This window comes from Anopheles bellator, chromosome 2, assembly GCF_943735745.2.
Source record: "Anopheles bellator chromosome 2, idAnoBellAS_SP24_06.2, whole genome shotgun sequence".
Classification (NCBI taxonomy): Eukaryota; Metazoa; Arthropoda; class Insecta; order Diptera; family Culicidae; genus Anopheles; species Anopheles bellator.
In genome coordinates this window covers 30,773,570-30,801,477 of record NC_071286.1, presented here as the reverse complement: position 1 = coordinate 30,801,477, position 27,908 = coordinate 30,773,570, and the positions used below count along the sequence as shown (strand labels likewise).

General features: G+C 49.6%; 6 protein-coding genes across 6 annotated transcripts in view; 4 read left to right on the top strand and 2 right to left on the bottom strand.

Moving 5' to 3' along the window:
* Positions 1-823: 823 nt before the first annotated feature.
* LOC131208528 (pre-mRNA 3' end processing protein WDR33) lies at positions 824-6,023 on the top strand. The gene is made up of 7 exons (XM_058201308.1): positions 824-1,667; positions 1,733-2,002; positions 2,093-2,244; positions 3,663-3,887; positions 3,970-4,203; positions 4,270-4,814; positions 4,879-6,023. Exons 1-7 carry the CDS (start codon positions 1,395-1,397, stop codon positions 5,937-5,939), a joined length of 2,760 nt encoding a protein of 919 aa, XP_058057291.1. The 5' UTR covers positions 824-1,394; the 3' UTR covers positions 5,940-6,023.
* A 498-nt stretch (positions 6,024-6,521) lies between these two features.
* Positions 6,522-8,856, top strand: LOC131210017 (MAU2 chromatid cohesion factor homolog). Its single transcript, XM_058203199.1, has 5 exons — positions 6,522-6,818; positions 6,892-7,071; positions 7,138-7,663; positions 7,727-8,189; positions 8,254-8,856. Exons 1-5 carry the CDS (start codon positions 6,594-6,596, stop codon positions 8,795-8,797), a joined length of 1,938 nt encoding a protein of 645 aa, XP_058059182.1. The 5' UTR covers positions 6,522-6,593; the 3' UTR covers positions 8,798-8,856.
* Positions 8,857-9,097: 241 nt separating this feature from the next.
* LOC131208734 (ubiquitin-fold modifier 1) lies at positions 9,098-9,853 on the top strand. Its single transcript, XM_058201571.1, has 3 exons — positions 9,098-9,238; positions 9,343-9,399; positions 9,483-9,853. Exons 1-3 carry the CDS (start codon positions 9,231-9,233, stop codon positions 9,676-9,678), a joined length of 261 nt encoding a protein of 86 aa, XP_058057554.1. The 5' UTR covers positions 9,098-9,230; the 3' UTR covers positions 9,679-9,853.
* LOC131207359 (uncharacterized) lies at positions 9,763-12,649 on the bottom strand. The gene is made up of 7 exons (XM_058199970.1): positions 12,347-12,649; positions 11,573-11,754; positions 11,267-11,516; positions 10,881-11,189; positions 10,667-10,813; positions 10,117-10,600; positions 9,763-10,049 (listed from the first exon to the last, which is right to left on the bottom strand). The coding sequence occupies exons 1-7, from the start codon at positions 12,647-12,649 to the stop codon at positions 9,862-9,864; spliced, it is 1,863 nt and encodes a 620-aa protein (XP_058055953.1). The 3' UTR covers positions 9,763-9,861.
* Positions 12,650-12,988: 339 nt separating this feature from the next.
* Positions 12,989-16,030, bottom strand: LOC131209447 (serine protease Hayan-like). The gene is made up of 5 exons (XM_058202519.1): positions 15,915-16,030; positions 14,973-15,179; positions 14,638-14,888; positions 14,284-14,562; positions 12,989-14,221 (listed from the first exon to the last, which is right to left on the bottom strand). The coding sequence occupies exons 1-5, from the start codon at positions 15,918-15,920 to the stop codon at positions 13,108-13,110; spliced, it is 1,857 nt and encodes a 618-aa protein (XP_058058502.1). The 5' UTR covers positions 15,921-16,030; the 3' UTR covers positions 12,989-13,107.
* A 4,153-nt stretch (positions 16,031-20,183) lies between these two features.
* Positions 20,184-27,908, top strand: part of LOC131212945 (galactosylgalactosylxylosylprotein 3-beta-glucuronosyltransferase P) — a 43,617-nt gene continuing 35,892 nt past the window's right edge. Inside the window, exon 1 of the mRNA XM_058207042.1 lies at positions 20,184-20,376. The gene's annotated coding sequence lies outside the window, so the exon portion shown is untranslated. The remainder of the gene's footprint in view (positions 20,377-27,908) is intronic.

Sequence of the window (27,908 nt, the reverse complement as noted above, 5' to 3'; positions counted from 1 at the left end):
CGTAAAAACGTTCGATCCTTGGATCCTTGGACGTTCGAAAAAGGATCCTTGACGGTTCGAGTGCCAGCAAAAATATAAACCCGAAATGTCAAACGTATTTACATTCGTGTTTTTGGTTCAAGAAAACAAATATCGAAAAAAAATAAATTGATTTCTGAATATTTTTTCTGTTTGTTTTTAGATTTTGTTGCTACATCAGCAAATATGAACTTACATCATCCTCTGTTTGTAAACAAAGCGTATGCAAACAATGTTTACGCCTCGGGCGACCCATAAACGTTTTGACATAAGCACAAACAGTTTGGCATTTATCTGAAATGTCACTTCGTTTATTTGCCTCTCGTCTGGCACCACAGTTTCATTTATTCAGTATCGCAAGTTTTTTTACAACTACGATTTTTCAACAATTGTTTACAACTTTTTGTTTGGCACTGCCCTATCGGCAGTTGTGCGATATTTAACTTGTGAAATTGTGTGTGCGTTGAAAAATTAAAAGCGCCGCAGTCGCTTTTACAACAAATCACATAAACGGTGCTCATACTAAAATTCAAAGTTAATGCGTTTGACACTACAATCTTCCATCGCCTCGCCCGTAAATCGTTCGCTATCCATCATTAAGCCTCAATTTTAAGTAGGTGCTTAAAAAGGCTCTGCCCGACAGTCAACAAACTCCATTTAATATTCGATTTTACTCCTTTTCAATGTGTTTCACCTTCACCGTCGGTGTAAACCGAGCCTCGACTGTACCGGTCATTACGCCGACACACGACGGCGCTGTCAACGGTGACAGCTCGAATCGGCAGAAAAATGGTTGCCCGCACACTATTCATCACGCGTAACTTTGCCCCACGATAGAAGCCAATCGGCGGAAAAGGCCCACAATATTTCGTCCTGCTTGCGACATTTTCGCACGGCCGCCCAGATTAGTGAACTACGCGTCGCGAAAAGGAAAATCGGAAGGACGACCTAACGCCCCCGAACGGCACCGAGTGAAAGTAGCGGGATCGCTACTCCGGACGCGGGGTGCGCTAAACATTGTAAATCATGTCCAGCATTTAGCCCAGTGAAGGGCGTCGCTCCGAAACCACCTGCAAACCAGCCGGGCTGTGTTGGCGAAAAGTGTAATACGCGTTCCAGGTGTAAAACAAAACCGTGCAGGGTTGTTCGTAGCAGCGTTCCGTCGCTCACTATGTGGCAGTGTAACACAAGCGCGTGTAAATAGTGCGTAGTCCCGTCGGTACGGGGGTTTCCGGTTGCTTCCGTAGGGATTCGGTGTGATTGGCTCCGTTTTCTGTTCAGTTCGGTGACTGCCGTTCCGTTTGCTTGGTTAACGCTTTTGTCCAGGTTGTTTCGTCTGTTGTCCTCCCCTCCGGCCCGGTTAGCTTCGGGGTGAGATGGAGTTTTCACAACCGCCACCGCCGGTGGATGCGGCACCATCGGTGCAGCACTTTGCAAACCCGCCGCCCATTAACCGCATCCTGAGCTACCAGAACCCACAGCCGCAGAAACAGCAGTTCTACTTTTTCCACCACAAACCGTACCACCACTTCAATGGCTTCCGCAGCGGCGGGCCAATGTCGCAGGATGACTTCGACGGCAAGCGGTTGCGAAAGTCGGTCATGCGTAAAACGGTCGACTACAATGCGTCCATCATTAAAGCGCTCGAGGTAAGCGGTACTCTAGCAGTGCAGTCCCCGGACGTTGGTTTAACCCCTTTTTGTGCCAATCGCAGTCTCGGACCTGGCAGCGAGATTACCGCGACCGGCGCGCCCTGCAGCCGGAGAGCATCTACATTCCCGAACTGTTGCCACCGCCGAGCTACATGGACAACCCGAGCAACGCCGTGACGACACGGTTCGTCAAGACCGCCACCAACAAGATGCGCTGTCCGATCTTTACTCTCGCCTGGACCCCGGAAGGTCGTCGGCTAATCACCGGCGCCAGTTCGGGAGAATTCACGCTCTGGAACGGGTTAATGTTTAACTTCGAGACGATCCTTCAGGTAGGCCCGCTGGCGCTGATGCAATAATGTGCCCTGTTGCTCTGTGCCCCGTCACCTATATGCCACTTGTTTCATTTCTCTCCCGCACAGGCTCACGATGTTTCGGTGAGGACGATGGTGTGGTCACACAACGACAACTGGATGGTAACCGGCGATCACGGCGGATACGTCAAGTACTGGCAGTCGAACATGAACAACGTCAAGATGTTCCAGGCGCACAAGGACCCGATACGTGGAATAAGGTACAAGACCGGCAAAACGGCACCATCGGTCACGCTGGTGGCGTGCACCGTTGCCTCACTTGGTCCCTTCGCAGCGGTGCTCGACATGCTGCTTCTCTTCCTGCCACTCGTCGCTCGACTAAGTATACTCTATCTCTCTCTGTTTCTCTCACAACTCACTCACTTATGCTCTTGGTTTGTTTTACTGGCCACTGGCGGTTGCCTAAACGTATCTCCATTGATGGTCGTTTCCAGTTGCTCCTCTAGAGAAGGAACTGCTAATTTTTTTTGAAGCACGTTGTTGGGGCATTTTTTTATGTTGCCCCAATGAAATGGTCAATGCATCGCGTTCATGAACTGCAAGGATCTTCTATTGAAGTGTATTTCCTTGTGCTACCCTTGTGATATAGCACCTTTTCGTTCCATCTGTGATGCCATTTTTGTCGGAAATTAAGTCCGATACGAATGCTTTATTTACAACATTTTGTATCATTCGGCGTTGCCCTCTTTGATTGAATCGTACGACGAAACGAAGCACCGTGTGATCAAAGCTAGCCCGGAAATAAAATAAAGCAGAATTTATGTTGTTGGGTATGTTTCGTTTCGTACAAATGCGTTTACACAACAACATGTTGCTAGAAACAGTATGTGATAATAAATGTTATAAAATACACCAAATAAAGCTGACTGAGCAGTGCTCTGTGAATGTTGTGCTTATAAGCTAACCGGCGCGAAGTTTAGGCAAAAACAAATAAAAACATGCCGATCGGCTCTACCAGAACAGTGCTAGTTTCGTACCAACTTTAAAAAGGCCTACTGCGGGCCGAAAGTTACTATTGAATAAAGTGCCAATGCGAGATATACGCCGACCATTACAACCGAGGCGCTCGAATCACAACAACCCATGTGTGAACGTGTTTTTTTCCTGTTTCGATTAACGTCCCCGAAATCGACGTGATGGTCCGTGATAACTTTGCAACATGGCGCCGCACAATGAGAAGTTTTCCAATAAAAATTAGCAGCGCGGCTTGGCAGTAACATTTCCTTTCTGTTTCCAACGGCTCGGTGGTATACGCTATGTCGGCCTCCGAAAACTGTCCTATTCTTACACCATTTGATAAAAATAAAATGTTGAAAAATAAAGTAATTTCAGCGATTGTGAAACACTCAGCATGCTTTGGCCTACAAAATTACACGGAAAATTACGAGGAACCAAAGCACAAAACACTACACCTAGCAGTCGAGTCGAGTGGAGTTCACAAGGAAGTAGAAAATGAACCGGGTGTGACACGGCATGACAGAGAAGCGGTTCCCATCCCTTTTCCGAGGTTCCCCCTAGTAGTTGGTTAATTTTTGTTCCCCAATTTCTGCTCTACCTTTTTATGCTTTGTACAAATCCACACAAAACGGCCGAATTGCGACAATGTTCAACTCTTCAGCTTCAGTCCGTCGGATGCGAAGTTTGCGAGCTGCAGCGATGATGGCACGGTGCGCGTGTGGGATTTCTTGCGCTGCCAGGAGGAGCGTGTGCTGCGGGGCCACGGTGCCGACGTCAAGTGTGTCCACTGGCATCCGCAGAAAGCGTTGATCGTTTCCGGCAGCAAAGACAACCAGCAGCCGATCAAGCTGTGGGACCCGAAGTGTGGCCAAGCGCTCGCCACTCTGTAAGCAACGGATGGACTCTTACGTGAAAGAGGGGGCTTTGGTTAATTAGTTATTTACTTCTTCCTTTTCCGAATGGCTCAGGCATGCGCACAAGTCCACGGTGATGGACCTGAAGTGGAACGATAACGGAAACTGGCTAGTGACGGCTTCGCGGGACCATCTGTTGAAGCTGTTTGATCTGCGCAATCTCAGCGAGGAGGTTCAGGTATTTCGAGGCCACAAGAAGGAGGCGAGTGCCGTTTCTTGGCATCCGGTGCACGAGGGTTTATTCGCGTCCGGTGGCTCCGACGGATCGATTCTCTTCTGGAACGTTGGGTAAGGGTCTTGTTGTTGTGATCGTTAGATTTTGCAACCATCTCACGGGGGCGGTTCCTCTTTTAGCACCGACAAGGAAGTTGGCAGTATCGATATGGCGCATGATAGTATCGTTTGGACGCTGGCCTGGCACCCGCTCGGGCACATCCTGTGTTCGGGGTCGAATGATCACACGGTCAAGTTTTGGACCCGTAACCGTCCCGGCGATCAGATGCGAGACAAGTACAACCTCAACACGCTACCGGCCAGCTTGGCCGGGTTGGACGAGTGCGAGCTGGAGGAACACATCGTCATCCCGGGAATGGGACCGGAGGATAAGGTCGACATCGTGGAAAGCATTGCGACGAAGGAAACGGGCCCGATTCCCGGGCTCGATCTGAACGTGAACAACTTTAACGAGAAAATGCGCGAGAAGAAGATCCCCTACAGCAAACCGATTCCGCGTAACTTCCAAGCACAGTGGAACGAATCGGGCGCACTCGATGATCACACAACGGCCGACGAGATCAAGGAGGTTATTTCGCAGATCGTAGACGGTGTCGCTCCGGCTTCACAGAAGAAGCCGCTACCTACCGCGATGGCCCTGTACGATCGGATGGTGCAGGTTATACGTAAGTACAACGGAACCCAACCTTGTGTGATCATTATGCTGATCTTCATTTCACTTTCGCTCAGCGGGTGGCGCACTGGAGCGAGCAATCGACGATGGGGCGGAGGCTCTGAACCGCTTCATCGAGCAGGGTGGCATCCCGGAACTGCACGATATCTTCCCACCGCAGCCCGTGCCCGTCGAGCTGGCGTCATCGACGAATGGTGATGGCGGTAAGGGAGAAGGTGGCGGTTCATCGAAACAACCGGTCGCAAAGCGGCGCCGACTCGACGTGGAACCCAAATTCTTTTACGGGCCGCAACCCCCGTTCGTGATCGATCTGGTCGATCCACCGGAAGTAGTGCGCATCGAACCAGAAATTGTGATCGCCACTGGCGAAGATGATGATGCCGGGTCGAGAGATGATGCGTTCGATGCAAACATACCTTCACTGCTACAGGTCGACCCGAACCAACCGACCCTTCAGTACAACACGGAAGACCCGTCGGATGCCAAGAAGCGTGGTGCGGGGCGAAGCGAGAAGCAATTACGGCGTGACAAGCGCGACCTCGAGCAGGACAAGCGGACGTGGAAAGCGTTTAACGATCGTAACTGGGACGAGGAGGACGATGATGTGATGATCGTGGAACCGGCGGGCTCAACGGGCAACCGTAGGTCTGACTCTCCCGCGAGCACCAACAGCAACGGACCCTGGGGCGCTGAATACGAGGGCGAGGGCCACCCGCCACCGCCTTGGATCAGCGATAATGGTAGTTCGAGGGGCCCTCCACCGCCATTCGGTGGTGGACCGTTCGGTGGTGACGACGAAGGTGGCAGATCGTTGGATGGGTTTAACAGCCAGCGGCCACCACCACCGTTCGGTGGTCACCTCAATCCGAATCCCTTCGCGATGATGGGAGGAAGGAACGACGACGGGGGTGGAGGATTAGAGTACAACCACGGTGTCGGTGGGTCACACAATAATCCCGGCGACCATCGGGACTTTGGGCGGAACGATGACTGGGGGCGTAATGAGGGCGGTGGCAACAACCATCGTGGGAATAATCGGAACCGTGGCGGCGGTAGAGACTTCCGTGATGATCGCGGTGGTCGGCGCGGTGATCGTGGGTTCCGGAGAAGAAACTAGCTCGTTTGGGCAACGGGGTCGTGAGAGTGAAAAGGTGCCCTTCAAGTGGCACGATCGCGAGCGCGGATCTGTAGAAAGAAACAATTGTAAGAAAGGTAGCCCTTAAGAATAAATATTATAAGGTCTGTAAGTCTTTCTTTTTTCTCTACTCTAGAACAAGATCAACTTATGGTAAGATTGAACCAAGACCAAGAAGATATTAAATTGGTTTTCGAATACGATTGGGGTAGGTTCTAGTAATCATTATACCGAGAGCCAATCAGATGGCGCTAAATCATATCCCGTAATAATTACAAGATAAGGTAAAAATGCTTCTAGATCCTAATGGAGTAATTCTATTGGGCTTCGATTTCCATGAAAAGTTCAATTTATAAACGGGATTTAAAATTAATGCACAACGAAACACGTTTCGATTGCTACGTTTCCAAAGGGAACGCAAAGAAGCGGTAACTTGACTGGCAACACTGCCTTCCGTGATAAAACGTCAAACCGACGCTTGATGCAATCGCGGCTTCGTATTTTGTTTACGTCGTCGGCGCACGAAAACAGTAAAATCGGTGCTGCAAGGCGGGAGAAAGATTACGGTTGCAGCTTCCGCGTCTACCCCACGAGCCCCGTTTGGACGGTTGATCATCTCGCCCACCGGACAGACCGATGACGTCTTCGCAGGATGCGTGCTACATCTCCCTGCTCGGCCTGTCGGAGTACTTCCGCACGGCGTCACCTCCGGACATCAAGAAGTGCATCCAGTGTTTGCAGGCACTGTTCACATTCAAACCTCCGCTCAAGGTGGAAGCCAGAACGCACCTGCAGCTCGGCCAGATACTGATGGCCTACACGAAGAACACCGATCTGGCGAAGAACCATCTCGAGCAAGCGGTAAGTGCAAAGCCTGTACCGTACTGCGCCAGTGGCCAAGGCATTTACCGTTTTTCTGTATCCCACGTTGCAGTGGATCCTGTCGGAGAACATCAACAACTTTGACGATGTAAAGTTCGACACGGCCAGCCTTTTAGCGCAGCTGTATCAACAGCAGGACCAGAGTTCACTAGCCAAACCCGTCCTCCGGAAGGCTATCGAACTTTCGCAGCACAACGTTTACTGGCACTGCAAGCTTCTCTTCCAGCTAGCGGTAGGTATAGGTTCACGGGCCGTGATGGGGGTCAACTTACAACTGTTCTTTATTCTTTTTCCGTAGCAAACACACGCCACGGATAAGGAGTACGCACTCGCCTCGGAACTGTTAGCTGTCGGTGTGGAATCGACGGATGAATCGAACGCAACCTACCTGAAATCGTTGTTCCTCCTCAGCCGTGCCATGATCATGATGATCGAGCGCAAAACCAACGATGTGCTGGCGATCCTCAATCAGGCGGGCCCAATCATTGACCACTCGATCACGAACGTCCATCTGAAGGAGTACCTGAAAGTGTTCTTCTACGTGCTGCAGGTTTGCCACTATCTGCAGCTCGGGCAGGTGAAGACGGTCAAAACGAGCCTGAAGCAGCTGCAGCAAAGCATTCAAACCATCATGGCCGCTAACTGGCCGGCGGATGAGCAGATATTCGGACAAAACAGCACGGAAATGTTCATGTGGCTGCCGAAGGAGCAACTGTACGTACTGGTGTACCTCGTTACCGTTTCGCACTCGATGATGGCCGGCTACATGGACAAGGCGCAAAAGTACACCGAAAAGGCACTCACACAGATCGAGAAGCTTAAATGTGAGTAAAGGGAATCCTATGTATGATGCGGAATCCATTGACTAATCTGCTTCCTTTTTGTAGCTCAAGAAAACAAACCGATTTTGGCCGTGTTTCAGATCATCCTGCTCGAGCACATCATCATGTGCCGGCTGGTGATGGGCAACAAGTCGCTGGCGATCAAGGAGATCGCGCTGGCAAAGGACGTGTGTCTCTCGTCGTCGCACAAATTTCTCTTGAAACGGCACGCTCCGCAACTACATTGTTTGCTCGGATTGTACGCCATGTCAACCAGCCTGTTCGAGCACGCCGAGAAGCAGTTCTACACCTGCATCCAGGACACGACGGAGCGGGAGCTGAAACTTTTCGCCAACCTCAACCTAGCCATCGTGTATCTGCGCACCAAACGGGAACAGGATTTGCGCAACATTCTCGAGCAGATACAGCAGGAGAACTCGCAGTGCTCAAACAGTCAGGCGCTGATGGGCAGCTTCTACTACGTCCAGGGACTGAACGCGTTCCACAAAAGCAGCTTTCACGAAGCAAAGTAAGTGACCGGACGGCCCATGATGAATGTAATGGGATTGCACACTGAAATGCTCTGTTTTTAGACGATTCCTGCGCGAAACGCTCAAGATGGCCAATGCCGAGGATCTGAACCGATTAACGTCCTGCTCGCTGGTGCTACTGAGCCACGTGTTCCTCAGCATCGGCAACTCGCGCGAAAGCATGAACATGGTCACGCCGGCGATGCAGCTAGCGTCCAAGATACCCGACATCCACGTACAGCTGTGGGGCAGTGCCATACTGAAGGACCTTCACCGGATGCTGAAGGAGCCGACGCAGGAGGTCGAAGCGTACAACAATCACGTCAACTTTTCGCAGAACCTGATCGCCGACCAGCTCAAGTGCACCAAGTTTCCCGAGCACACGCTTATCAGCTGGTTCCAGGGCGATCCACCGTTACCGATGCTCTCGCAGGAACTAGTCCAACCGGTGGCAGCGGCAGTCTCTAACGCTCCGATGGCGTCCGGTTCCGGTGTGCCATCGCTGGTCGTTACAGGGCAGCAGCAGCAGCAGGGGACGGTCCAACAAGTGGGCGGCACATACGTACGATTACCAGGCGCACTTAATCAGCAGGTTATGTTCCAGTGAGGTTACCAGGGAATAGCGATGTGACCAACGACCTACCTACTGCTCCTTAAGTGTGTGAATTGAACCATGAAATTAAAGAAAAATTTCAACCAATAAACGTTTGTTTGCATAACCTTATTTAAAATCGTTTGAGCGAGAAGATACGCCGCGCTCTCAAATTTTCCATTTTTAACGTCCAAAATTGAACAAATATCCTTCAACTCGCAGCTGACTTTGTTCACGAACGTGCAAACATTTGACGTTTCCAAAGGGGCTGAAGGTTGTCAATCCGACCAGCAACGTGTCAGCTGCTTTGTTGACGATTTCTGCTTGGTGGGTAAAGCACCAATTCGAAAAAAGATCGCTTCCGAATAGCGATTTCGAGCATTTCACTCCACGTTTCAATTCCATTAGTGTGTAGCTAGAAAACGAATACGTAAGAAATACTAATCAAATGGCAGCGTAAGTATTCCCTACGACGAGCAGTATTGCTATTTGCTATTCGTCCATACGTTCACATTTGGCCGCCTCGAGTTATGAACAATTACTTTACCTTTCTATTGCAGCTCGAAGGTAACATTCAAAATTACGCTCACGTCCGACCCGAAACTGCCTTTTAAAGTGTAAGTGCACTCAAGCGAACCGTTCGTTCAAGGATCTTATTCAAACAACCTACAACTTTCCCCACCTGTCTTGCCGAATCCAGATTAAGTGTCCCGGAAACGACACCGTTCACGGCGGTACTCAAATTCGCGGCAGAGGAATTCAAGGTACCACCGGCAACGAGCGCCATCATTACCGACGATGGAATCGGCATCAACCCACAGCAAACGGCGGGTAACGTGTTCCTGAAGCACGGTTCCGAGCTTCGGTTAATTCCACGCGATCGTGTCGGGTGCTGAAGTGGCTACTCATTGTTTTCGGTTTTGCAAAATGCTTATTTCAGCAGTACGTTTAATTTGTGATTTGCAACACATGGCATCTCGTTGATTATTGGCTCGTTCTGCTTATGATTTTTATTGTTGCCCTCGGAGATACAAATAAATACTTTCGTCCCATTATAACCAAAGCAAAGTGTTTGGGGCCTACGAAATTTGTTGCCGTAGCCAGTCGCGGAACTTGGGAACATCGGTAAACACGGAGTACTGGTTCGGGTCGCAGATGAGCAGATTGCGACGCTGGGCACTGATCGAAATGATACCGCGAATGTAGTAGCGAGATCCCTCGTCAAACACCAATCCGCCACCGCTGTCGCCATTGCAAACTGAATTTCCTGTGTATGGGGCGATAAGAGAAAGGAGTCAGTAATTTGATTTTATTCTTGAAGTGGCACAACATACCATCTGCATGCCCAGCACAGAACGACTCTCCGACGGCGAGCACCACGTTAAACTGGACGTTCTTCTGTGAGCACACCTTCTGCGAGACGACCGGTACTTCCAGATAGTTGAGCACATTGCTGATAACACCCTCCCGGTTGAAACCCCAACCCGTCACCTTACCATCGCGCCCATAAAACCCACTAATGTCCACGGTCCGATTGTAAAGGCACACCGGCCTAATGAAACTATTGTACGTGATGTTACGCTTCAGCCGCAACAAGCCAATATCGGTCGTGAACATAACCGGATTGTACTCTCGGTGAACAATCACCATATCAACGGTACGATAAAGGTGGTCATCGATCGTGCTGATGTCGATGATTCCCGCGTACACACGGAACAGCCCAGCGTCGAGTGTTTCATTAGTGTTGGGCCGCGTCAGGCAGTGTGCCGCCGTCAGAATCCACCGTCTGCCCACGATGCTTCCTCCACATTGATATTGCTTAAACGGAAAAGGAAACAGAATCGAAATTGAAGCGGTTGAAAGGCATACCTCCATTTTACGCACCTCATCCAGATAAATGGCAACATGCCACGGGTGTTCACCCTGTCCGGAGGCCACACCACCGATTATTCGCGACTTTACTCGTTTAGCGACCGGCGGTAGGACTGTCGCACATTCACTCTCATCCAACGGCCACGGCAGCTCCTCTGACTGGAGAAACAAAAATAGTATCAAAATCCTTCGAAAGAACCCATTCGTGACTCAGGCGCCATCTTACGTCACTTCCTGTTGCCGGCCGATCGGTAGTCACTCTAGCAAAATCACGATCATTGATAGTGGGCCTAGGCGTTGTATCTCGCCAGATTTCGCCATCAGCTCCGCCATTTCCGTTCAGCACGCGACGACGACGCTGCCGGCAGTAGTTGTGGCCATTAAAGTTTACTTCCACCACGTCCGGCAGTGGTCCAATTTGGTTGTAACGAACGAAGAAGTTCAATTCTATTTGCGAATCCTTCGCCAGGATGAAGGTACGGTTTTCGATCCGAAACCGCGTACTGTCCTCTGTCGTAACCTCACCGAAGTGGTTCTAGGACACAAACAGAACCACCATTAGTGTTGCCCGTACTTAGAGAGCGCGATTGCAATCTGTACATCGTTGTTTACCCCCACTATGTACACGGGATGATCGAAGACGATTTCGATCACGGCACGATCGATGGTATTCTCGGCCACCAGATCCATCACCGCGTCCCACCGGCCATCGGACACAACGGCACCAGCACGGATCGCCTGGCAGGATGAGTTGAAATGTTGCTGCTCATGATCTTTGGTGAAGTTTCGAGAGTTTACCACCGGTCTTTCGACGCTGGTGGCAGGACGCAGGAGAATTGACGGGCGAGGACGCGTCAGTGGTCTGGAATGTAGGTCAATTATTGCCGGGAGCTCTGAATGTTTCGAGCCTTCACCTACATCATGGTTAGCGGACAGATTGTGAGACCGTTCACTTCAATTCGCACGACCGTCGGTTTGGTGGACGACGTGTAGGACACTTCTACCGGGATTTTCACGATTGTTCCGGCCCGCATGGCGTACGTCATGTTGGCTATGTGGAAACTGTGGTGATCCAGGGTGCTGACGTGACCGAAGTAGTTCTGCAAAGAGGTATACACTTAATGTATGCAATTGAAAAAAGAAGGTATGACTATGTTCAATTAATATAAACGTTTCCCCGTTTCGATTTACACAACCCACAGAACAGAGCGATCATTTGAAATGGTGTGACGCACCATTTAATATCACGGTGATCAGCTACAGTCGCCATAATCAATAATACGTTTCCAATTCCAGGAAACAGAGAACTCTTTGGAAAAGAGAACCTGATCGTAACCTTCTTTTGCGTCGGTCGATACAATCCCCCATACGTTCATGGAGAGCATAAGCTACCAAAAGACTACTTCTGTGATTGATTTTCGACAACACCGAATTAAACCACTATTTGGAAGCTGTTTGATTGCGCATCAAGTATGACCGAATTCAACACAACCTCGTCGGAGAGCAGTACTACAGATTGCACTTGCACATTGCACAATGTTTTCGAACCGTTTCCACATTTGTAAACATCGCGCACTGCAAGCGATCTGTGCTCTTTCTATCACGGACACCCCACACTATAGCCTTCAATCGCAAAAAGACCCGTTCGCGTACTGCAAACGGGCAGGTCCTGGGGTCCCCCAACTTTCTTACCGTTAACTGCTCTACTTCCCGGTCAAACTGGAGCACCAACTGTACGTAGCGTAGGGTTACATTGGGCCGCAGTTCCAGCGTTCCTTCGTACCACTTCTGGTACGTGTCCTCACGATCGATCGTAAAAAGATCACTACAACGAGCCGTCTGCGACGCAAGCGCCACGCGAACCTCCGAACTGCGACCTCCCGATCGCCCGAAAGTGGTAAGCGCCTCCGAACGTTGGCCGAAAATGGTCACCAACAGGATACATAGTGACAGGAGCTCGAGTATCAACTGCATTAGGCTGCTACCGCGACACATCATTACTACGTTGATAGATTTAGTCACTCTATTGGTCAAAGGGGTGATCCTCACCGTACTACGATTGCGAGACGAATGAGCGCCTAGTAGAGCGCTGCGAGGTGAAATGTGCCAGCTGCTGGCGATAATCCTGACCCGGGCCGCTTTGATACCGGCGCCACAACATTCAATCACAACGCTGATAGTGGTGAATCAATCATTTCGCCACCATACGAGTACGATGACGTCGCTGGGTTTACACGCGAAGGAACTCAACTCCCGACCCGTGACGTCGTGTGATAAGGCGAGCTGCAATCTTGGAACGTAGGAATTAGAGGAAAACAACGGGTTCGTTGGGAATCAGTGATCAGTGTTTTTATTTTTCTTAACCACGTGCACGTGTTTCTTGGGCATTCTATGTGATGTCTGCCCATCTATTACGATGGTAATTACTATACGCTACAAGCTGGTCAGGTGGTTCAGGTCATCAAACTTTTGATCCATCTGACAAACTTGGCCACATCCGTAAACACCACGTAATGGTTGGGATCGCAACGGAACCGATCCTGCAGGGCGGCACTGACGGAGACCACACCGCGCAGGTACCAGCGGCCATTATGCTTGAAAACCATCCCGCCACCGCTGTCCCCATTACAGACCGAGGTCCCGTTCTTGAACCCGGCACAGAACGAGCTGTCCGACGTAATCTTGCTGAAGAAGTCCCGGTTCGACCAGATGCACGTTTCGTGCGCCACGACGGGCATCTGAGCGAACGACAGCCGCGAGCTCACCAGTCCGTGCTCGGTGTAGCCCCAGCCCGGCACGAACCCGATCTTGTTGATCAGCGTCTTGTAATCGTCATCGAACGCCCACAAACAGACTGGCCGCACAAAGTTGCTAAACTTGACGTCGTCCTTCAGCAACAGCACGGCGATGTCGCTGAAGAACCGCTCGTGGTGGTACTGCGCCGGTACGTGGATCGAACGGACCTGTGCGTCCTCCTCGACGCCGTTCCACTTGCCGAGATCGATCTTCCCAAAGTACAACAGCAGGCTCTCCGCTGCGACCGTTCTGCTGCTTTTCTCCAGCGTCACACAGTGAGCAGCCGTGATGGACATCCGTGGCGATACCAGCGTCGAGCCACACAGGTACTTGAGCTCCGTGATCGAACTCCGGTAGAGGGCTCCGTGCCACGGAAACTGACCCCGTTCCGTTACCGTTCCATGGGTTACCAAGGGGTTGGCTTTCGGGACGACCGTTCCGCAGCTGTCCTCGTCTGGTTTGTTGATGTAGTGCGTCTGACCGCCGGTAGCCGTGTCGGGCGTACTGTCTTTGTTGAGAAACGCATAATCGCCGGCGAAGTACTTCTCCCCGGAGGTGGTCCTGGAAGGTGCTGGCGTTGTGCTGGACGGCCTGGTGGCACTCGTGTAGCCATCACCGGCATTCAGTGCCACTCCTGCGAAGGGATTCGGGTTCCGTTCGTTCACCAGCGATCGTTGCGTTTCCGTAGATGTTCGTCTGGACACTTCCCAAATTCGTTCATCCGCAATCGGACTGTAGGTCGTGGTGATGGTAGGTCTTCTGGTGGTCGGTCTACAACGAACGGGAAATTAGGCGTTACATCTAGCCGCTTTACTAAACCCAAGCTAAGCTACCGAGAATCCGGTTCCGGTGGTGAGTAACTGGGGTTCGGCAAATGATCGCCTCTACGATCTTCTACACCTACGCGACGTGGAAACAAATGTCCCCTATCTACGTCCGGAGAAGGTGGGATGGAATCGACAGCCCTTGTCGATACCGTACCATGCGAGGAATGCGAGGACGAATGTTTTTCTTGGGAAACTACAGGAGATGCCGCTGTGGCGTACGCATTAATCGGATCTACTACCCGCGGAAAGACATCCGCTACGCTATGGTCAGTTTCACTAGAGGTTCTATAGAGGTTAGAGTAAAGAGAAATCAAACCCTTTTTAGTTCCAATCTACATACAGCTACCATGCATTACTTACAGCCTATGAGTGTTCTGTCCTCTACCATAGGCTATCGTCGGACGTGCCGTCTGCCTCGTAGGAGGCGGATTCGTGTCAACGCAAATGTTTTGTCCATTGAAGCGGATCTGTCGCAGCAGCGGTACCGGTTGATCCGGTTGGTAGCGAACGTAGATCTTCAGCACCATCACTTCGCCGGCCCGCAAATGTTTTGATTTATCCGCAATGTGAAACTCGACGTTATCATCGGTGCTGTAGTCCCTCAGGAACGTCTATGGTGACGATGGATACAAGCGGATGATGTTAGAGCTAGAGAACAAGTTTTTGGAATGCTTTCGCTTGTCTACTGGTCATACCCCAAATGTTACGACCGGTGCAGAAAACTGGAGGTCCACAAACACGCCGTGGAGCGGAACGTTGCTCTTCAACCGCACCGTACCGAACCACGTGTCGTAGGAATCGTCTCGCTCGTCGTACACGAACACGGCCGGACAAGGAGATGTTTTCTGGAGACTTGGCTTGATGTACACGGCAAACACCACCAAGAGAGTAGGTAAAGGTATCTGCGGATGTAAACGTCAATGATGGTGTTAGAATGTTTTAAATAGCTTGCATGCTACACGGACTACAGATTGAGCACGCGAGCCTGGTCCATCGAGCAGAGAACGTCGCGGTTCCAGACCTCTGCTATATAATTTTCATTTAGTATTCTAATAGCGTCCACGATGCACGCAAATGACTAAGTAGAAACAGTGTCTGGGCGCACACGATGACTCCCAACGAGTTCCACCGCTTCCGTTTCCCGCTCCTCTAGTGCCCAAGAACCAACTGGCTCCCTGGAACTGACTCAACATCATGCGATCACTATCGCGCCGGGCCACGACACCGCTTACGGCAGAATAACGTCCGGAAGTCACAGATCGTGTACGCAACGGTTCACTAGTTCGCTGGAGACTTTCCAATGAAATCGATATCCACCACTTCGTAACTGCGTCACAAATTGAAGCGCTTTTCCTTAGAACTTGACAGAATAGAACCAGTTTCGACGTAGGTTGGTCGGTGGGTGGGCTAATGCGAGATGGAATGCTGTTTCGACTTCTGCGGTGTCCATCGCCCAGCCTTCGTGAGACACACGGTGCGTTGCACAAAACGGGAAGCGATCGTTACGTCACACTTGTTGTTGTTGTTACACTGGAATAACTTTGATTATTTTAAACCAATCTAGACCGGTTTGTCACAGTTCCTGCTGTGGGTTTCGCTTTGGTTTCAATACTGTTTTATACTAAACTGTTATTAACCTTCATTCTGGGGCCGGTTGCTCTGGCGGTCAACGGACACACGATATGAGCTGGCAGCGCAGCTCAACCGCAACACGACGCTGTGTATCTGTGTTGAGGTCGGGAACGGAACTAAGATCACCTAGATTGTCCGGCACTGGTTTTATGTCGCTAGACTCTGACACTTCGATCTTCGATCCAGCAGCACGATCAGTCAAGCGATCGAGTGAGCTGCCGACTGCGTGAGCACAGCGTCTACGGATCAATGCGACACACCACTTACCGGAGCTGTAGCATTCCGTCTGGCACCAAGGGAATCCCCTAGGTCTACCTGCCGCTTGAGAGGGTCTCCTCTGGCAGAGCGAACACAGCCATTGATACCAACTGTGCCTGTGCACCAAATATTCGTGTACATGTCATACTTCGACTTATCCGTTCCGTTCCGTTCCGTTTAATGTGTTTTTGATGTTCAAATCTTTGCTTGGTAGAATCGCGGAGCATTTGAATTCGTCGTTTGATTTGATTGGAAATTCAACTCCCATCGAACGCTCGTACATTTACATTAATAATGCAACGAGGCCTTTACAACGTACTTTCGCTAACGATGACTACTGTAACGCCCGCAGAATATGCTCAACTTACAAAGCGGCGTCTGTGGGTCGCCCGCCGGAATCGGAATCGATCGAATTGCTAATCGCGGAAACCCGAAACCGAGACGATGAGACGATCCGTTCTGTTGTTTTAATTGTGGGTCTCTTCGCATTTCTGATGATGCGCCCCGCGTTCAGCCCATTTTTGTAATCAGCCCGTCGCCGCGGGCCCCTAATTTAATTATCATCTCTCCGCGTGGCTTCGATGGCTTCGGTGGCCCGACGGAGCAGCGTGCCCGATTCGATTCTAATTAAGGTTTAATGATGCCACCGGTTGGCGGACGCCTGGGCGAAGCTAATGTTTTGCAAGGCCAAACCAAACCACGCTGGGAACCGAACTAACACCAGCATAGGCACGTGTGTATAGCGACGCGGTAAAGGATCGGAAGGGGACACGCACACACCCAGCAGAACCGGGACCGGTGCAATGCAACTGCACCCGCAAACGGGATGGCATCGACAATTAGCAGAACATAAACATAGCTAAACCCGGGGCGGTTGGGCGCGACAAGCGATGAACCGTTGTTATCGTCCTCCGAGGCACTAGATCTAAGGTATGGCCTGGTTTTGAACTCCTACACTAACACATCCACACGGCTTGCTACAATGCAAGGTCACCAGTGCATCGGCGGCAGTGCAGTGCGAATCGCTCCCACCGTTGGCTTTATTATTGTTTTCGTTACATAAACCGTTGCTCCAGTGGCGGGCCTATTGGATTTGAAATGCTAATGCATGCTGCTTCGCGGCTTCTCACTGCTGCAGAGCTCCATGCCCCCGCGAGGTCGATGCATTTTTGTGGCAGTTCCGGTTCGGCCAGTGGTCCGCTGTCTGAGAGTACATCATCGGATCACAGTAGCCATTTGTTGAGCCGCACTGTTGGTGTTGATTGTGATACCTACTCTCGCTCGCTGAGAAGAGCGAGTACCGACCGGATCGCCGAGCGAAAAGAGGGAAAATCGTGGAAAACAAACTGGCGCCTTCCAGTGAACGGGAGCTCGGTTTCTTCCGGGTTTCGTCGGGCCGAATGAAAACAAACCGTTAAAAACTCCCAGAACAACTGGCGTGAGAATCGGTAGCAAGATAGCGTAATAGAGAGCGTCAGGAAACAACAGGGAGTTGGAAAGAGAGAGAGAGAGAGAGAGAGAGAGCTTAAAGAAAATGATTGTTCGAACGCGGTCTGAATGCGAACCGGTACGAGAAAATCTCAGGCAACTCAGAGACCACGGCGGCGTCCTTGTTTTTAAAATTATCTCCAGCCGTTACGGTGGTCAATACGTAATGGAGCTTGTTTCTCGATACAGCCAATTATTGCTAGTCCGTTTTTTTTATTTTACAAAAGAAAACAGTCAACAGGCAACTTGGCCGAATTAATCTCAACTGACGAATCGCAACGCAGAAACAGGTAATCGATATTTAAAACATGCATGAAAGTAACACGGACGAAACATTTACTAAGATGACATGAAAGCAAAAACATCACGGCACTGATCAAGGGACATATTAAAGTTAAGAAGCGACGAGTCATTGTTATAAGTACGACAGCGAGCAAGTAAAGGGTCGCCAGAGACAGAGAAATAATCCAACTCATGAGCAAAGGACAGGCCAATTTGGCGGTCAGTAACTGATGAGAAACTCTGCCAATTGCTGTCTTGAAGTAAGTGTAAATTTTATCAAACAATTTTTACACTACGTCATGACTTTTATTCCCAAATCTCCCACGTGCCAGCATAGAGGTCAACTAACGTTCCCAACTCGCTGGGTTTTTTTTTTAACCCAACCATGTTACACAACCATCGGTGAACTATTTTTCGCTGTATCGGTTTTTCCGGCACTAGAATTTTATGTGGAACGCTCACTGCCAGTTTCGTTACTCATTAACCTACGTGCTGTACTATCGCGAATTAAGCCGCCAAGATTATGCATTCTGAGAGAGTTCTCGACTATGCGCCGACGAGAGCGCGTTATATGCTGACGCTCGGCTCTCTCTATGTTTATATGTTTTCCTTACGGGGCGGCTCTCGTATGTTGCACCACTTTTCCAACGCACCGACCGGCAGAGTGACCGAGCGCGTTGCCGTCTGTCCTTTTCATCACACTCGCGTTCTATTGTCGAATTTTCGTCGGCCGCAACGATTCTCTCTTGCGTTGCGTTTGCTGCGCTCTCTGGCGTGCCGCACAAAATCCGATGAGCAGTTGATTTTTAGCATCGTTTGCAGGCGGTTGCCGTCGTCGCCCGCTGTTCCGAGAACTCGTCTTTTCCTCGCCACACAGGAAGAAGGCGCGCCAGGTGTGTGTGCGTAAAAATACTAAACTCCGACATTGCTTTGTGGCCAGCCATTCAGCAGCGATAGGCAAAACAGTGGTAAAAACGCGGAAAAGGAGTCACCACCAAACACCGTGCTGGGGCCGAGCCGTGCCGTGTCAGTGTGGTGTCGGTGGTGCCCGCGAAGAAAAATAGGTTATCGATTGTTTTTGGTCGTGACGGGAAGGGAAACAACAACAATAATAAATCCATTCGCACGCAGGCCATGCGGCGGCGGTTGCCGGGCAGCCCGGCCGTTGAAAACTCACGGCACAGGTGAGACGCACTGGCTGGGTGCGTGAGACGAGTGGCGTTTTGGGGGGAGTTTTGGAGCGACCAACAACCAAATTGTAACCGGCCATCCGGGTGGGGTGTTAATTGAATTTAAATTAGTAAATAATTGCCCGCCCGCCGTCAACGTGGGTAACGTGGCCGTGTTGTGCTGTGGTGACTCAAAAGAAAAAATCAATTCCCAAATATACGCGGCCAGACACGCCCGGGGGCTGCGGGGGCTATGTGTGTGAGTGTTCCGTTAACTCGTAAAGAAAATCAAATCCCCCCCCACACAGAGTCCGGTCAACGATTCGTTTCGTTCTCGTCCCGCAAATCCTGGCCCCCCGGCGGCGGTGTTCTAAGGCGGGTGACAAACAAACGCAACGCGAACGGGCGCGCAGTGCGTAACCAGGATCCTGCGTTCATCAAAACACCTGAATCACCGGCGGCCGTGCGGGTCCTCTGGGGGAGAGTGACAGAGAGAGCACGATCGGGTTTTTTTCCCTTTGTGGGTTCAAAGGAAACGCACACACTCGCTTTGCGCTAGCACTCCGATTCTCGGCCGATCCTTTTGATGCGGCTATTTGTTTTGTTTCGCTTGAAGTGGGCCGTGTACCGGTTTGTGTCCTTTCAAGCGAAACGCGCTCTCTGGCGGCGGACGTGTGTTCGTAGCTGCCTCGTCCGCACGAACACCACTTTCCGGCCGGTACGCACGCAGCCCGCTCAACGAGGACGACGAGAGATGATCATCTGTCAAACATTTGTTGTGCCGGGTTTGGCTGCGACCTTTTCTCTCTTCTTCGTGGGGCCGATTGTTTACGAAACTCGTTTGTTTCCTTCTCATTTTCGGGGTTGCCCCTTCGGGCCCCCAACACCGGGGTCGGTGCTTGATTCCGGGTTGAAATCCATTGGTTAACGCGGATCCGTTCTCTTTAGCACCCGGCAGGTTTCGTGACTCTCAGTAGGCGGCTCAACATTTGCGAACGTCTCACAGTGTGCGTGTTCTTTCGTGTTCTAGAAGTGAACAGTTCTTTTCGGGGAAGAAACACAAGAAGTCGATCGGTAAAAAAAATTAGTCAAATTCAATTTGTCCATCTTCCGGTGTGTGACCGGATAATCGGACGGGTGGCAAAGGATGCCAATCTGTCCCACGGGGCAGGCCGGACTGGTGAACCCGTGAACCCGGCTCGACCAAAAAACTTTACTCCGCTCCGCGATGCGATGAAGTGTGATAAATTGAACTGTCACAATGCGAAAGGTAAGGATAATCTAGTTACACCGGACCGAGTTTCTTATTACAGCACCTTTCTCCGTGTCAGTTTCCGTTGGCCTTCCGGCCCGGCCCGGCGTAAAGGGTTTCGGTCAGCGTCACGCAGGAAAAATCGAATTACAATTTCACCCCCTCCTTTTTTCGTCCGAGTCCGTTTTCCCGGCCATCCAATGTTCTGTTTTGGCCGGGGACTGGCACAATGATGATAGATGATACTTCCGGCAATCGGAGGGAGAGCAACCGGATGAGGATTGCTTACGACGGGGCCTAGCCCAACGGGCACGCACGCACGCACGCATGCACGGAGGCACGCTCATTTCCTTTTCTTATTTATCGACCTCCAGGGACACCGGACGCGCCGCCGTTTATTAGGTTTGTGGTCAGCGCTGGCGGTGTTTTGCGAGCAAAAAGGGTTTGCACATAAAATGTGGAGAACATTATTTACGCAAAGTAGATCCATCATGATTAGGGAAAGGGCGCCTGCCTGGGTAATGTCTCAATTCGGGGAATTGGTTTTGAATCGTTGCCCATCGGTGCCATGATGGTTTAGTTTGTAAAAGCCACCGGTATTTGGATGTGGAAATAATAAGCCAGTCATTGTGATCCGTTATTCATCAATGTCGATCGGATTTTGTTTAAGGTTTCATATTTATAGGAGACTCGGGAGAGTCTTATTTTAAGACCTGACACAAACGTTTACTTCTGTTCCGTTTTCTTGCACAATTTCGAACTGAGGAAATGAGCAATCCACTGTTGAAACCTCGGCCAGATCGAAACAGTGGCTTATCTTTTGCCGATCGATGTGCCAATCGCGGGCATATCTGCTCCGTCGTCTCTCCATCGTCAGCCAAGTGTTAACAAGACGCTTGTGTCGATAGCTAATTAGCAAACACAGTGCGAAGGCGACCCAAGCACGCCGCTTGTCGTGGCCTTAGCGCTCATCTCTGCCTCCGTGATCCGTGGCTCCGATGAGGCAGCAACAATTTACGACTTCTTTCCGTCGCAATATTTCTGTACGGAAAACCGAAGATGAAGTCGTGATCTATGGGCGCACGAAAGAGCCATAAATAAGAAGGTGATCCGTTCGAATCGTTGGCGCGTGTGGAAAGTTTTATGCTTTTCCAATATTGCCAATTAGGTGAGAATTAATTTTCCCGAAGTGGTGGCGGTCCTTATGTAGTCTTGATCTGGGTCGGCAGTAGCGTATGAACATTAGCTCAATTGATTTTTAAAGCATGTTATAAGAAGTAACTAACCGTACTAGTCGTCTTTAAAGTTAAATTCATATCATTTATTTAAGTTTAATATAATTCGATAATTCTTAGATAGTTTTCGTATTCTCAAAGTGCCCTATTTATCATTGTGTGGTTGCGGTAAGTGCGACAAAAGCTGTACAAGAATGGTTTGTACTACAAACCTACAATATGGATCCGACTTCCTCGTCCGGCATTGTTAATGACGGTCGTGGTTCTAAAATAGAAGAAAAGTTGGTCGTCAAGCAGAACACAAAAGCAAAAAAAAACGAAACAAGTTTCTATTACCATATCCTTATCAGCTAACTAGCATCGCTCAGAAACAATGATTCAGAAACTCCTTCTCAGCTGGGTTGGTGGGTGGTGTGATTGTTCCGAGATGGGACGAGAAGTCATTAGCTTTTGTTAGTTTGCAACCAGTTTTTCCTTCCGTAGAGCACTTCACCTGAGCACGACTTGGGGCCTGGATCTTTTCATTATTTTGCACACTTATCTCCGTGCTTATGCTTCGCTGCCTTCGACGCTCCATTCACCGTTTCTGCACGTCATTAACAAGGGATTTCCTTCCTTTGCAAGCTTCAAGACTTTCGTTACTCATTCGTGAGAATTATGTTATTGTACCTGAGTCTCCTCACTAATTCAGGCTGCCTCAGATGGGGCGTTGCGCAAGTGGATGTTTCCACCATTTTCACCTCCTTTCGAACATGGCCTGGATGGAACGGACAATGTTTTGTTGTTCGAAATATTTAGAACTTTAGCAACTCCTAGCGTAGCAATTTGTTTTCGTAGAAACATTCTCGCTCTCACGCGTTACATTCTCTGCGTTCATATGTAGCCTGATAAAATAAAGTTTAATTGCCCGAAACAGCAACGCATACCTTTTAGCCTTGTGACCCAACGGCGCATGGGCGCATAAAGCGTACATAAAAAGGGAAACACATTAACCGCTTACGGCTGTTTTCTGTGCTGGCTCCAAAATTCCTGTCCCGTGAGATAATTTCGGGACTATACATTCCGAGATTTTTATTCCCGGAGCACTGGCTCCACTGGGTGGGTAACATTACTTCTGGTCCGATGTGACACCCAACCGGATAGCAACATTTTTTCTCCCGACGGGTACTTCATGCTGTCAGCGAAATAATCCCCGAGCATGGAAACGGAATCCACGGTACACAAGATCGTCCTCGTAGCGCGTGCATCATCAGCAGCAGTGTCGGTTGCGGACCCCGAGTGATAGGCAGTCCCCAAAGTGCTTGCTAAATATTTCATCAATTTTGCAACGGATTGTGATTTCCTGGCTCCGTCCGGTAGCGATGATCCATGCTTCATGTTCTCGTGTTAATGCATAATGAACTTTTTTGTAGCCGTGGCCTAAAAAGTCACCTGAGTCACCGGAAGTGGAGCTATTTGGTGGATTAGGTGTTGCATATTTTAGAGGGGACATTTTATTCAGTTATTTATCATTTATCAAAACGCTCAAGGAAAGCGAAGCAATTGGTATTGCGTTTCATATAAAATTCGGCATTGTATCATGAAATACTATTAGGTATTAAACCTGTAGCATGCAACGCGACCTAGTAATGACCTGAATTGTGAACGGCGTTAGTTAATGAATACATTTCTAAGCGCCCGATAATTTATCGCCGGCAGCTTCCTGTAATGGAAAATGCTTTCAATTCCTCAACCAACGTCACGCAGTTAGTTTCTATTGATGCTACGCACCACCGGCCATACTTCTTGCGTGTGTTATTTATTACATTCTCCCTCGGTCCATTGCTTTGACCCCCATAACGATGTTGCAACGTTCCTGGTTCCTGACCCCAAACGGTGACCACGGCCTAGGAACTTGCTTGTTCAAAGGAAAGAAAAAATGGCACTGTCATCAACAAGTAAGTAAAAGTAAATGAAAGGACGCGCGCGGCCTCGACTCCACCACGCCGTCAGAAGATCCTTTTCCCAGGCGTGATGCGGCCGGCGAATGAAATGCTGTTTAATGGCACCGAATTTGTGCCACTAGGTGCTGCCGTCGCAGGGCGCCAAGTAAATGTGGAACGTCCGGCCCAGCGGCCTCGAAATGGCTTCCTTTGCCTTTGCTTGCCCACCGCGGCCCAGCTGGTAACAGGGTGTCCGCAATCCGTGGTCCGGATAGGTGCGGGGATAAGTGGTGCTGGTGCCCTATTCACCCAATAGCACACCTGCAACGGACGACTTTTACGCACGCAATTCTCTAATGGTCACCGCCGGGCGGTTGCGAGTAGGGACCGACCGGAAACCCGTACCATATGGCCCACCGAGTGGGTCGCAACGAAACGCACGCATACACACAACCACACACATACACAGGAACACAAACTTCCGGCCAACGGGGAACCTGTGTTCGCACGGTAATCGCAGATTGGAGACGATTGGCCGGGGAACAACAACAAGGGCCAAGCTCAATTTCCTCCTTTCGAGGGCTGTTCGTCAATTGCTTCGTCAGCGAGTGGCCCAAGGCTCAAAGTAAGGCAATCGGTGACGTCTGATGGGTCCCCTCGAGGAGGGCGTTACTCTAATGTGGGTCCTTAAAGGATTTAGCAAATTACACGTTTCACCGGCGGGGAATATACGCGGGGAAGGGGCGATATAATTTTGTGTTAATGTTTGCTTTTTGAATTTCAACATTTAATGCTAAATTATAAGCCTCGAGAGCCTGCATTGAAGTGAAAGTATGCAAACTTTTCCTGCGCAGCACTGGTCAGATATTTTCTCTAATTTTTTGTTTTGTTAATATTATAAAATAATTGATTGGCTTCGCACTAAACATCGAGTACGGTGCATGAAATACGGCCATAAACATGGAGTGTGTGGTCCACCCGGTGATACCAACTTTTCAACATCAAAGCCAACCCGGCAGCGTAGCTGTTAACATTCTGCATGAACCCCGCAATTAGATGCAACGTTTAATTGCGAACAATAGCGCATCATAAATAACACGTAATTGGCGATTGAAACCCATTGGTTACCCTTACCATTATTGCTAAACGGGGAACAAAGAACACATAAAGGAAAATATTACGGAAAAAACAGTTTTGTTTTCCCGGATGTGAACAGCCAACGGAAAAGAGGGAAAAACAACAAACGCTTGGTGATGCTTATCATGCGCAAAAATGTCCTCTGTTTTGTTCCTCGCATGTTGATGTGTTTTAAAAAACAACATAGTCTTTGAATGTTGTTGGTGAATTTCAATGTTTTTGTTTACCTATCACTTTAGCATTCACTTTACGTTGCTTCTTTTGTCGAGCTTTTGAAAGCGTTCGCTCGGGTTCGCATTAAACATGTGGACGATGATTAATATTCAGCCGACGTTCGCACTCTTGTTTGAAACGTTTGTTATTCCGACCGCCAGCCCACCGACCGCCCGTGGGTTGTTCGTTAGAAAGGATTACCGACGAAGGTATGCTTCTCAGGAGTTTTCGGAGGTGTAAAGCTGCTCCTTTTACAGTTTCTGTAGGAAACGGCGCTTCAAACGAATGCTACGTGTCTCGCGTTACGTGTGGACCTCGGATCATCCTTGTGGGTGCTTTGAAGGTTTACTACGCGAACGGGGTTACACAGCTACTGCGGTTCCCGTTGCTAGCCAACGGATAACGTCACCCGATAAGCTCCGTTTCTATGGCCTCTAAGTCTAAGTCCACCTTAAAGGGGTCTGGGAATTAGTTGCCGCTTCAGCGGCAAGGATGCCTTTAATTGGTTTAATCAATGAAATGCTACAATAATGGCTTTAAAAGGAAAATTTCCTTTGCATTAACATTAGTAGCATATCAAAGAAAGTCAATGTTATGTGCAAATGTTGCTTAACATTCCGAAATCACAACAACTAAATAAATTTTCACATACTACCGAAGTAAGACACAGGCAATCAAGGCGGTCATTAGCTCTTCTGCCAACCGCCAACGGGTTATGTGGCGCAGGAAAATGAAAATAAGCATAATTCACATGAAGCACCGGGCGCCTCCATGTTCGCTCTAACCGCGCCGAGCTCGTCGTGGAACGTGCAAGAAAATCCAATTTCCGTAACAAGCCAGCCTGTCGATTGCGGTCAAACGGGGCAGCGGTGCTTGTAGTGAAAGTTTCTTGCAACACGCTGCTGATGTTAAGGGGATGTTTTACGCCGCTCGGATGCGGATTCCACGGAAGCCGCGCGCTGCTGTCAAAGGAAGTGGCTGATTATAATCGGCTTATGATGATGGGGGGGGCCCTGCAATACGTCGCGCACAAGTGTTACGTTCGGTCGCTTGGCAAGGCGTCCCGTAGCATCGTTATCAGTAATCTTCGTTGGCGTGAGGTAGGCCGCGTGCCGCAGATGAAAGGACTGCCAGCACAGGAGTCCAGTGTGGCGCCTCCATCGCGCCGGAGAACAATAAATCGAACAACGAACGGATCGATTTTCTCCCTTCGCAACCGAAATCCGCGGCTGATTCTCTTTTAATGGGCTTCCAGCGGGCTGTGGGAGCATTTATTTAACACTTCATTAGCCGGTTCGGAAACCTCAGCCCTCAGCCCCCGGGTGGCTCTCCAGTGTTTATGGAAGCGACCAGACACGTATCGCGCCGTTTCGATCTCGTTCACCGAACAGAGCCTGGTGGTGCCCTACCCACAGGACTTTGTCTATTTATCTTTTTCCGTGGCCACTTACGTTCTCGGAAACGGCTTGGCAGACTTCTTGTCGGCCGGCGATTGCAGAGCACACGGCGGGCGACTCATAAATTAGTGTGCCGTGAGTAATAGGGGCTCTCCGAAGCCGCGAAAGGGCACCGCAGGTGGCCAAACTTTTAATTTCGCCCGAACAAACGGCACCAGGGATTGGGTGGGGGGCGGTTTTGGGGTGTGGTTCCGTGGAACGTTTATGGCTTAGGTACTACGGCGTATAGAGCCACAAAATCCGCCACCAAGATGTGCCGGGTATTTCGGGACGCGCACCGGCTTGGCGTACCGGTTCGTTCCGGTTCCGGTTTTCGGCGAATGGCGGCGTTTTTGGGGCAGAAAAGCTTTTGTTTGCTTCCGCTAGTAGCCGTGCACCGTCACTGGCCGCTTCGAAGTGCTGTGAGGGTACTCTGCTCATTTTTCCTAATACGCTCCGCTACGGCACGCTAAAACCATCGCGAAAACGTGCTTTGAAATTGATTCGACTGAGCCTTTCGAGAACCACCGCTGCTGCTAAACACTCGCTCGTGTGTGCGCCACAAGGAGAAGCATCCGGTGCGAACCGAGCCGCGTTGGGTCGGGCCAGGCCCGGAACGAATCGTCTTGCCCGAGCTTAATGTAATTGCTTCCGTCGAAATTTGCTGTGAATTACGACGACATGCCTCGGCGGCGCAGCGGTCGTCGCCGAAAAGGATGTTTTTTGCGTTGTGTGAAGAGCACAATGAAGTCACTGGTGGAAAGATAACATTTTTCTTGCGCTTCATTTGATGTGCCAGAAGCGATAAGCAATGGGGCCGTGTCGTTCCAGCACTCCAATTCTAATGCGCACAGCAGGGCATTAGTGGAGAGACCGCGGACAACCAGCTGTGCTTATTTTTACATGAAGCTTTTTCCGTTTCATTGGAAATCCGCTCCCGGGACCCGGGATGGTTAATTTCCAATCTTCCTTCTCGCTCATGACGATTTGGGTTTTTTATTGTTAACAGAGAATAACAATGTTTTGCGTTCATTGTGTTGGTTTTGCTACGCTGTTCGTTTTTCGTGCTCTAGTTGTTTAAAGATCGATCCTATAATTTAATATGAAGAACCATGTTTTTTGGTGTTACTTTACTGTCCGATTGTTTTCTATCCATTTACTTCGTTTTCTATATTGTTGATTTTGCTCTGTTTCTAACTAAATTTTATTGTTTGATTTGTATAATGAGCCAATGAAAATCAAGAATTCTTTATGATTTGCAGTTTAATAGTTTATTTATTAGATGTGATTTTGCATTGGTTTTTATCACATTTAGTAAATACGTTTAGAGTTTTCTTTAGTTCTTTGAGCTTGTTTTTAAGCCAGTTCATGTCGTAAAGCAAAATTCAGTGATTTCTTTATTACAATTACAATTAATCAATTCAAAATTGTTCAGATGAACTCTGGAAATGTATTAATAAAAGTACATTGCAAGCCACCGGTAACAGTTAGATGGCCTACAAGAATGCAATCAACCGTAGAGCATCATCATTTGCTGGAACTCGAAAAGGAATGCAATGTAATTTTGTTGCTCAATTACTTTCGCATTTTTAAGCCCATTCTCCGAA